The sequence below is a fragment of the Haplochromis burtoni genome, unplaced genomic scaffold, assembly GCF_018398535.1.
Source record: "Haplochromis burtoni strain Fernald_Lab_line unplaced genomic scaffold, NCSU_Asbu1 Contig_115, whole genome shotgun sequence".
NCBI classification, from domain to species: Eukaryota; Metazoa; Chordata; class Actinopteri; order Cichliformes; family Cichlidae; genus Haplochromis; species Haplochromis burtoni.
The window spans coordinates 1,793,087-1,804,728 of record NW_024582476.1 but is presented as its reverse complement, the minus strand read 5'-3'; the positions used below and the strand labels follow the sequence as shown (position 1 = coordinate 1,804,728).

Here is an 11,642-nt window from a genome sequence, read left to right as displayed (position 1 = left end):
CTCCTCACCACTCATCCTAAACACAGGTACGCCACAGGGTTGTGTGCTTAGCCCCCTCCTATATTCCCTGTTCACACACGACTGTGTTGCTAAACAAAAGTCCAACATCATCATCAAGTTTGCGGATGACACAACCATCATAGGCCTCATCACAGACAACGATGAGACGGCCTATAGCAGGGGTGCCCAATCCCGGTCCTCGAGAGCTACCGTCCTGCAGCTTTTAGATGCATCCTTGTTCCCACACACCCGAATCAAATGAATGGCTTGTTATCAGGCCTTTGCCAAACACGATGGCATGCTGAAGAGGTAATCAAACCATTTGATTCAGCTGTGTTGGAGTAGGGATGTATCTAAAAGCTGCAGGATAGTAGCTCTCGAGGACTGGGATTGGGCAGCCCTGGCCTATAGAGAGGAGGTGATGGCACTGTACGAGTGGTGTCTGGAAAATAACCTGACTCTCAACATCAGCAAAACTAGAGAAATGATAGTGGACTACCGGAAACGACCAGTCAGGGAACACCAGCCCATCCACATCAACGGTGTCAAGGTCGAAAAGGTCAGCAGCCTCAAATTCCTTGGAGTCAACATCACCGAGGACTTCTCCTGGACCCTTCACACAGACACTGCAATCAGGAAAGCTTGCCAGCAGCTTTACTTCCTGAGGAGGCGGAGGAAGTTTGGCATGAACGCGAATATCACCTCAAATTTCTACAGGTGTGCGATCGAGAGCTTGCTGACGAGCTGCATTACAGTTTGGTATGGAAGCTGCTCTCCCAGCAGCCGTATATCACTACAGAGGGTAGTGAAGGCAGCAGAGCACATCACTGGCCATTCAGGACATTTATCTTCAGCGATGCCTTCGTAAAGCACACAGCATCATCAAGGACCACAGCCACCCAGCACATCAGCTGTTCTCCTTGTTACCATCTGGCAGACGTTACAGGAGTCTGTCTGCTCGGACTACAAGACTTAACCATCAAGCCATACGACACCTCAACCACAACACTTAAACACACACAACACAGTCCACAGGACGCACTCAGAAGCTACCCTGCAGTTTCACAAGTACTCTGTTTAATCTGCACTGGTCACTCCACTTTACTGATATTTATATTGATATTTATATTTTTAAAAAGTGCAATACTGTAATAAGTACCACTAAAAAACTTTTGTACTGTTCAGTACTGCTGCTCATTCCTGTGCAATATCCCATCTGCTCCCCCCCATCACATTCCTATTCAAGATTTTCTTTATTTAATCACTAGTGTGTACATATATTTATATATACATATATATTTAGTCACTTAACTGAAAAATCTCTTTTCTCTTTACTGCGTCTCATTAATATTTTACTCTTTACTATTTTTCTATTTATTTTTCTTCTACTGTACCATTCTGCTGAGTGACTTTTGCTCGTCAAATACATTTCATTGCAATGTTGACCCTGTGCTATCTTGCATATGACAAATAAAAACTGAACAATGTCATCATAGGCAAGAATGAGCAGCTTTTATTTTTATAAAGCAGATTGTACAGATATATTTATTAGTTTACTACTTCCTGCATAACCAAGGAGTTACTGTAGTTTGTAGATTGGACCTTCATTCCTATTTTTCACTTTTCCCAAAGCTATATTAACCTCACTCCTTTCTAGACTACCAGAGCTCTAATAAACATGTGTTCCATCTTTTTATGTTAGTGCAATGCTGAAGTATTATCAAATTTTGCTAAATATCATAGGTTTTTTTCATATGTAAGTTTATACCTTGAAAATAATTAATATATTTTGGATTCTAAGACAGATTTGACGATGGATTGATGGATATTTTTTTCCCATAAGAGTACTTTTTTATGTCTAACTGTATGGCTCAATAGATAAGTCAGCCTGAGACAGTTATACAATAATAGGGATTGTCCGTGTGTCCCTTGAAAAATTCATGTGTCATCAGCAAGCACAGAGTCTGAGAATGAAGTGTTGCTCACAATTTTTTTTTTTATCTGTTCTTTAAACTTTGGTTAGCTATTGTGCTACCTTTACTAAAGAGTATTATAGGGTTATAGCATATTTTCCTCTGGGTGGAAACACTCTGATGAAGGATTGCAGGGATTTTCTACATTTATTTATGAACTGTGAACTTGATCTGAAAGAAAGAAACATGTGGGAAAACATGAATGACTATACTGCAAGAGTTTTTTTGTTTTATATGTAAAAGCAGCAGATGTCAGAAGGAGAGAGTCACTAAATTTAACTACCCTGAATGGTTATTGCAGAAAAATGCATTGTTTTCTCAAAACCACAGTTTGCTTTGGAAAATCTTGATGTTATCCTCTTAAATGTGAAGTTTTGAAACAGCTCAAGCAGTTCACGTCTCAAACATTTAAGTCAGACTTGTGAGTAATAAAATTCCTTTTGTCTTGGATCATGCCAGCTTAGTTCAAAGAGGACATTCAGGTTTAAGGGGAATGTACTTGCTGACTCTATGCCTGTATTGATTATAAGAACCGTCCGTGATGCATCTTTTTTCCCCTGCACTGATCAGATCGTGCTTTGACTGCAAGCTTTTCACAACTAATTTAGAAGCACATTTGTATTTATAGCTAAATCATGCCTTATCTAGTAACCCAATGCCACACATTCCTTTTTGGTTTTGTGGGGTTTTTTTCAACCAGATTCAGAAAATAAATAGTAGTTAGTAACCCGCTAACCAGGTAGACAGCATCTCCATTGTTTTATGAGCACAGGAGCCTCAGCTGCTGTCTTAGTAAACAGCTGGCCATTAGTGTTGACTTCAGTAATAGGTACAGTAGCATTAAAATCCCACCAGGGAGCCATTTGATCACCTGTCTGCTGCAGTTACCAAGACAACATAAATGAGATGATGGCTGCATGATTGTTTAGTGTTTGTTTCACTTTTTTAATCTGAACTGTGTCATGAGGATGTTTTCCTATTGTCTGTGGTGATACAAAAGAGGGTGGTTTTAGGTTAATAATAAGGAGTTTTACGTAGACATATTGGTAAGCAGGTGTTCCACACATGGAGACTTCTGCATGCTTCTTACAGTACCTGAAATATGTCACAGTCTTTTTTTGCTGCTGTCATTGGGTAACCGTGGGCAGACTGTTTCATACTAGTTTAGCATATGCTTGGGATCTTCCATGGCTAATATCTGTCTCAGTTATAACTGCTTTTTCCTTATATGTGAGCAGCCAAACTCAGATTATGTAAATGTGCTGCATTACAGTAAGGATGGAGCTTTTGCTGGGTTTATAGCTATCTGTTCATCTGCTCTAAATGCAATCATTGCATTTGTGGGCAGCAGCTCTAATCTCAACCTTTACGTCTGAGCCTCAGGGCTCATTTAGAGCATCTCTGGCACAGAGGCAGGGTGGTATCACTTCCATTTAGATGAACAACCAATCTGAGGTTTTCCTCTCTTCCAGGCTTCAACCATGTGGCTGCTAAACACCCATGACAGACTTGATCACCACATTGACTTTCTGCCACATTGACTGCTGATTTGTTCAGCTGCCCCTCACAAGCTCACAGCAATATTACTGCAGCACCTAATTACACTTTATAAACCTCATGGTGCACTTAAAATATAACACCTGAATACAACAATTAAATATACATTAGGACTGGGACATGCCATCCTGATTTCAGAAAATTGAGACACTGTGAAATAAAAACAAAACTGAACCCCATTTACTTGGTTTATTTATTGTTAAAGTAATTTTGAAACCAACATCTTCTATAGAAAGAAAGAAAAAATGGGGGAAAACACTATGGAAATAGACAGATTGTAGAATACAATTTCTCAGCATAAATTGTGTTAAAATATAACCAAATAAATAAAAAGTTGTGGCAGAATTAGTACTGTATTTCCTGGACTACAAAGCGCACCTGAATATTAGCCGCACAAGCTAAAATCAGGGGAAACTCCTGTTTTGTACATACATTAGCCACACCTGACTAAAAGCCGCAGGTGTTTTAATGTTTACTTACCATATGTAAGAGAATATGCACAAAGGGAATTGTCAGGAAAGAGATGGCTGTTTGGGACCACATCCCTTGTATTAATATTTTGAAAAACAAGTTACCGGTACATATTTGCATAACTTTTTACGTATATGCACAAGTAACGGTAATTACAAGTACGAAACATGTACTGGGCTTTATAAACGAGTAACAAATGTAGTACATAACAATAACCTACAGCACACCAGAAAAATAGATTCAGCCTACCTTTTAGGCTCAGGTGCAGTAACATGGCTTTAACAAGAAGAAAAGTCAGTCATTCACCACCATCTTTCTCTTCTTCCTGCGCACTAAAATCCATAAAGTCCTCTTCTCCAGTGTCGGAAACGAACAGGCTCAGGATGGCTTCATCATCCACTCTCAGCTTCTCTCCTTCGTTGTCACTTTCAAAACCAAAGAAATCCTCGTTGTCAGTGTCGGAGTCGAACACCCTCTGAAGGGCCGTGGCGGTGTCCCACTCTCCATCACGCGGCAGTCCAGCCCTTCGAAATCCTTTGGTGATCGTGGATGTTTTCACACTTCTCCATAGCACTCTTGCAGCCATTCCTTCATTACGCTTTCCACCATCCACCCGTTCTTGTTGACCTTAACAGAGATGCCTCTTGGGATCTCTTCTCTTGGCATAGTCATCCGCTTAAAGATCACCATTGGCAGAAGTTTAAACCCTGATGCTGTGCAGCCCAGCACACAAGTGAAATTCATTCTCTCATGGCCAGTGGTTCTCACCGTGATGGTTGATTCGCCTTGCTTGTTAACAGTCCTAGTGAGGGGCAGGTCAAATGTCAACGGCACTACCTCTGAAATTTTCTATCTTCGACTGTTGGCGACCGTTTTGGCTTTTAGTTGGATCTGCACTGTTGAAACACCTCGCCCGTTTGCTCTCTGTGTGTTCACCCAGTCTTCAATACAGTCTTCAAGTTTGGGCCATCTGCTCTTATTTCCTGTGAAAGCTTTTTTCGTCTTTTTGCACAGAGCCAGTTCATCACGCTGGCGTCTCCAACGTCTCACCATTGATTCGTTTATACCAAGGGTACGTGCAGCAGCTCTATTTCCCTTGCTGAGTGCCAAATCGACTGCCTTTAATTTGAAAGCTGCATCATATGCATTTCTTTTTTTGCCATACTGAGGGTTTGTGAATGAAAGCTTCCTTTGCTCCTGTAATACTCCTCTTGCTCTTGCTAATCAAGTTGGGTTTTCGCGCTCCGGACGGACATGTGACCAGCATACCACTCTTGTACTCTTGTGTGTCTGATCACATGCCCTTCCGCCAGGCAACGTAGTGCCGTACAACAGCGGAACAACCAAAACAAATCCTCTTACGATATCACAAAAATCATGGACGATCCATAGAAAAGACGCACCTGACTAAAAGCTGCAGGGTTCAAAGCTTGTGCAAAAAGTAGCGGCTTATAGCCCGAAACATAAAAATTCAGAGTTAGCAAAAATCTCTGTAACAAAGATGAGCTTAGCACTAAAGTGGCTTTGGGTCATTAGGAGGGACAGCTAAAATCAAAAATTGCTTAAGAGAGTTAAAGTATCAGTTAATTTGTGTATTTGTTTTTTTTAATGGGCATTTCAAGGAAGAAGCTAAGTTGTTATATGAGAATGTGACGGGTGGAAAAGGTTGTAGGCTATCTCAAGATTTTTGTCTTCTTCTTCATGATGCAGTGTTGCAGAATAGGAGACAGCACTTCTTCTGCCGAGTTGGTCTATTATAATAGGTGATCAGTGCCTGTTCTGGACTGAATGAGTTGGTCTAATGAAAAGCCTTTTCAGTGAGATGTCATCTGTCAGTCACCATTAGACAGTGCTGTGTAAACAGTGGCTAACAGCAGAGGAGGTTTTCTGCATGTTAGATATAAAACATGGATTAAGCCAGAATGAAAACCAATCCCTTATTTTCACATTTTAACTGAAGGAGACAAAACAAACAGCTGTGCAGTAGATGGTAAACTCTGCATCTGTTTTTGGTGTCATTTTGTTTTTTCCAGAATGGTACTGACTATGGGTTCCTGGTGCGTCAGAATTCTGAACTTCTGCGAGCCCTGGATGAGCTGGAGAAGACTTGTGCCACACTAAGGGAGGAGAATGGTCTGCTGGTAAGACTAAAAATATAACAGAGGGCGTGTAGACTTGAGTGAAGGTTTTGTAAGAAAGTAGGCCAGGTGCACAGACGGTGAACAAAAAGATGTAACTCCCTTTGCTTCTTTTCTTCAGTCATTTTATGCAGGTGTTTGAGTTCCAACTTGCAGATTTGAATCATTATTAAACCTTTCTGAATAACTGCGTGATTTATTTTTTTGCCGCTGCTGTGTTAGCATTTGCTGCATCCCTTTTTTGTTTAGCGGAAGAGCAGTGCCCCAGAGACTGAGGAGAAGGTCAGGCGGCTGAGGAGAAAGAACACAGAGCTGGCTGTTCTTGCAAAGAGGTTGGAAGAGAGGGCTCGGAAACTGCAGGAGGCCAACCTCAAAGTGGTATGCAGCACATATAAAATAGCTCAAACATTCCCACAGCGAACTGAGTCGCCCAACAGTGTGGCTGCAGTGACTCTGAACCAATGGTACATGGACAGGGTTTTTATATAGTGCGTTTCTACTCTACCTGAGCACACATACGACATGCCTCATTCACCAATTCATACAAGCACTTTTTCTTAAGTGCTTAAGTGTTTTCTATCTAACATTCACACACTCACACGAGTAAATTGAGATTTAGTATTTTGCCCAAGGCATGCAGATTGGAGCAGCCAGAGATCAAACCACCATACTTCTGATTAGTAGACCTGCTGTACCTGCTGTACTACCACACACATGCAGCAAGTGACTCCTTATCAGTCCAAATCACATTGTCATAATGCCTGATAATAAGGTAGAAACAGAGTCACAGAGCATGTGAATAAAAGGGTACAAAAAAAAAAATTCTCAACACAAGAAAACATGACAAAATGAATTAACACCTCACACACTATTTATTAAATATGTAAAAATTTGAGTTGTGCAGTGTGTGATCTTCTTTTCTTACATGAATAAAAGCAGCCTTGTACACCAAATATTGTAATGCATAGAAATGAGATGCAAAAGAAAACGGTTTCAAACAAAGAAGTTCCATAAGATGTAATATACACTTTTATTAAAGAGATCTAGCAAAAGACTGCAGAAACTAAACACAGTTGTCAAATACTAAATCCTTCTGGCCATGCATTGTTATTGCTAATGAGACAGCTCATGAATACTGTAAATCTGAGAACTGCACTGTCCAATGGACTTCCTCTTTTTCTTCACGATAAAGTGTTTGCAGGATAAGAGACAGCGCTTCTTCTGCTAAGTAATCCTATTATATTATATTATATTCCTATTGTAATAGGTGATCAGTGCCTGTTGTGGACTGTATGAGTTGGTCTAATGAAAAGCCTTTTTAGTGAGCTGTCATCAAATAGTAGCTGCACTGTCAGATGGACAAGTACTGGTTGTTAGTTAGATATCATCTATACCAGTGGTCCCCAACCTTTTTTGCACCATGGACTGGTTTATGTCCGACAATATTTTCATGGACCGGCCTTTAAGATAAGATAAGATAAGATAAGAAAACCTTTAATAGTCCCACAGGTAGGAAATAGGGAAAATATACAGCGTCAGAAAAATGTATATCTGTATGCCCTTTGCTTCCTTATGATATACAGCAGTAGCTTTAGATGCCTGTTCTCTGTTTAGTGATTTTTTTAACATAACAGACATTAGACACTGAAACCATCTTATACATAGTCATCATTGGCACCTACACTGTTTATTCAGTACTGTTTTATAGTTAGAAAATTTCACTTATGATTAAAAAGCACTATGTTTGATAAGCAACATATGGATAATCCATAAAACTGGTTACAGAGATTATACAAATCCACTATTTTTACAATTTAAAAATACTAAAATTCACAGATCTGGTTCATTTTCTCACTGCACAAATTATATATAACGCTATAAACAACCTACTTCCTGACAATATTCTAAAATTGTTTTCTAAAAGGGAACGGGGATACAATTTGAGGGGGGGAATTAAATTTAAAACATCCCTGCATCCGTACAACACTAGCAAGTTTTTGCATCTCTGTGTGTGGAGTGAAGCTGTGGAATAGACAGTAAAGAACTGAAGCAAAGTCCCAGTATGACTCAGTTTAAAAAACGGTTCAAAAATATGGTTTTTGCAAAGTACAGGGAGGAGGTCAGGCTTTGATTGGGTGCTCTCACCCACTACTTTCACAATAGGGATGTATATATAAGTGTGTGTGTGGGTGCACAAGTATGTTTATTTAAGTATATATATATCTGTAAATTTGTATATCTTTGATGTGTTACTGGGATTATTAAAAAAATCTTTTTTAACATGTTCAAACTAAAGATACAATACAATACAATCAAGGATCTTGGTATGAATTACAGATTATCAGTGAAGCTGCCATTCTAGTTGATGAATCTATTAAATTACATACCACACCATTATCCAGAGTTAGAGTTGGAATAGTCAGACAGCCCATGACATCAACGCCAGACATAATCATGATAGATCAGCTCATCTCAGTGCCAGTTCAAATCAGTGGATAAGTCAGCTGATACTCTCTTATGCATCCACATGGCAGATCACATATAGGACATGCTCCCTGACTTTCTATGTATGTGCATCAAAGGGTGGGAGAGTTCCAGAGCAGAGCCATGCCGAAAGATATAAATCAGTTGTGGTAAAACTACACCAACAAAGACTGCACTGGAACTGATTGGCTTGGTACTGTCCTTTGCTGGTCTTTGCCTTTTGATGAATCAGTGAGCTACCAGTGCCAGTACTAATATTCCACAAGAGCATTTCTGCAGACCAGAATGAGACTTGGAAAGTTTAAAAGTATTCTGCTGAATCCAGTTCTTTTTACAACTGTTGATCCCCTTAGTTTCCACTCATATCTCATGTGTCTTCAGGACTGTATTCCAACGTATCTGCTGATGAATATGTATTTTCTTTGCAGGTCAATTCCCCATCTTTGATGAGACCTGGGTCAGTTGAACAGTACAAGAGGGCATTTGCCCGTCAGCGAGCTCGGGACCTGGCCCAACATGCCGATGTACTGCTCTCTAAAGACAAGGAAATTGCTGCCCTGCAGCAGGAATGCAGAGAGCTGGAGGCTCGGCTGGGTATCACTAAGGTATTTATAACTCATCTCCTGCTGAGTAAATTCATCCAGCCTAGATTGAAATGTGGGCACTAATTTGGCCTCAATTTCTCAGCTGAAAGCTGATTTAAAGTTTTAAGCAGTATTCCATCTACCAACCTCATTGTCACCACTGCCACAAGCCTGCTCTCTGCTGGACAGCATGGGTACTGCTCATCCTAACCTCCTCTTAAGCCCCTGTTGCAAAGGCTGCGTCACTGCTGATGTCTAGATAGATGACATTGCAGGAATAGGCTGTTCTTAATTACCAGTGACTTAAAAGCTTATTCTCTTGAGTGTGAACATCTGTTGGGTTTCATAATACTGGATGTTGCAGGGTTAGCTGTACATTGATATAATAAAAATGTGCTGACTCTTGTGTTTATCGGAAACTGTAGTGGAACATCCATATTCTTTTATTCTTTAATTTAATATTTAGTACCTGCAGGATGCAGTTTGAAAACAACATAAACAATAATGTGCTAAACTGAAACTGTTGTCTTGTGGCTGTGTTTAATGGATGTACACACACACACACACACACACACACACACACACACATATATATATACATATATATATATATATACATATATATGTGTGTGTGTGTGTGTATGCAGGGCTCCCCTATTCCATCTGGTAGAGGGGAATTTGAGAAGCTTTTTAGGGAGTCTCAGAAGGAGGTGCTGCGGCTGCAAAGGCAAGTGTCGGTCACATCATCCAGAAAGCAGCATGACCATATTCCTGACCACGATGCTGCAGAGAAGAGTGGGGAAAATGTGAAGGAGGAAGGGCGAAAGAAGGTAAAGTCATTTTCATCACACCAGAAACCATTCAGACTCTGCACTGACCCCTGTTGGTCTTAATCAGCTTTAAAAAGGCAAGTGAACTCTGTTTATGCACATTAAAAGTGAGATAAAATTAGCTATTACAAACAGGCCCCATCATGTAGTTAAATCTAGAAACATTTATGGTCTCAGAGTGTAGTTGGAATTATAGGAATGTAAAACATAACGCTGTGAGTCCCGAAACTCAGGGTTTGTTTATGTTGTCATGGATGTTTTCCAGTGTTATATAATGGCTTGTTGTTGGACTCTATACTAATCTGTCACAGGCCATAATGAGATGATTCCCTCTCTTGAACTTGGGCCTGATCAAAGACACAAAAGTCCTACACTCTGATCTTCTGTGCATTTAATGCTGTTTTCAGTTCTTAGAAACAGCTCTACTCCAGAGGAGGGATGCTCTGGATATTAGTCACTGGCTGGAAAGTAGAAAAATACACACATCACCTAAATATAGGAAAAGGTTTCTTAATGCAGCATGTGGATTATTGTAATGGTAAAATTCATTCTTTATCGCTTAACATCTGTAACAGAGAAAAATGTCATTGCTCTGGTCAATTTTAGAGGTACAGTTGCATCATATCCATGTCATTTAAATGCATACGTCTAATAATGTTTCTTTATTTTTTGTAAAATTTTTCACTGCCTGTGGAGTGAAGTAAATTCTCTGCCTGTGGAGCTCAAATGAGAATGCCGATTGTGGTAATCTCTCATTTGTGGGACGCAAACACGCACTGCCAGTGGCACACGCACACCCAGAAAGGGGCCATGTTGTGTGAACTCTAATCCCCTCTAACAACAGAATGGTACAGTCCAGTAATCCGCTCGCTGTTGCTGTGGCAGCGGTGAGAGGGTTTTGGGTGGTAGGTAAGACTCCAGCCGCAGTAAAGACTTTTCTATCTCGCCCTGCTCTGGATAACTAGCAGGCCAAGGGAACCCTTGACGTTGCCACAGATCACACGAAAGGGGTAGGTCATCTTGTGAGTTTTGCTGTCTCTGGGACTTAGTAAGGTCTGTCTCTTGTAGTGCTTCTGGGCTAACTTCATATGTGTGTGCTTGAAGCCGTGCAGGACTCAAAGTTGAGACTTGACACTGAAAATGAGTCAGTGTCATGACATATTGGGAGGGTGAGAGAACTGGCTCGAGGCAGCTGGTGTTTCATTTGCGTTAGATATTAAAATCAGCTGCTTATGCTGTTACATGCCCCATCTTACTATTCCGACTTGAGTTGTATCTAAAGGGATTTGTCTTTAAGGACTTATAGCTTTTGTTTTTTGCTTCTTTTTTTTTTTAAATATTAATTTCAGTAAATCCTGTGCTAAATCCCACCCTTGTCTATGATGGACTGCCACTTTCTTACAGTGCAGAAAGACGGAGCAAGCGTGAGGCCTAGTCAAGGGCAGCCTGTCAACCCAGTTTTGTAACAGTCATATTCACAGCTTCCAGATGTAGAATTTAGACAGACAGACTTAGTGACATGGTGCTGCAGCGTTTGATTGGTGGACATCGATATGTTCCGTATTAAAAAAGAAAATCAACGGCCAGGCCAATCCATTAAGGTGC

At 40.4% G+C, this 11,642-nt stretch overlaps 1 protein-coding gene across 1 annotated transcript in view; it reads left to right on the top strand.

The window, feature by feature from the left end:
• Positions 1 to 11,642, top strand: part of LOC102307016 (peripheral-type benzodiazepine receptor-associated protein 1) — an 83,633-nt gene that overhangs the window by 37,530 nt on the left and 34,461 nt on the right. Inside the window, exons 4-7 of the mRNA XM_014335541.2 lie at positions 6,035 to 6,142; positions 6,389 to 6,517; positions 9,052 to 9,228; positions 9,855 to 10,037. Coding sequence (XP_014191027.1) covers positions 6,035 to 6,142; positions 6,389 to 6,517; positions 9,052 to 9,228; positions 9,855 to 10,037 — 597 coding nt within the window. The remainder of the gene's footprint in view (positions 1 to 6,034; positions 6,143 to 6,388; positions 6,518 to 9,051; positions 9,229 to 9,854; positions 10,038 to 11,642) is intronic.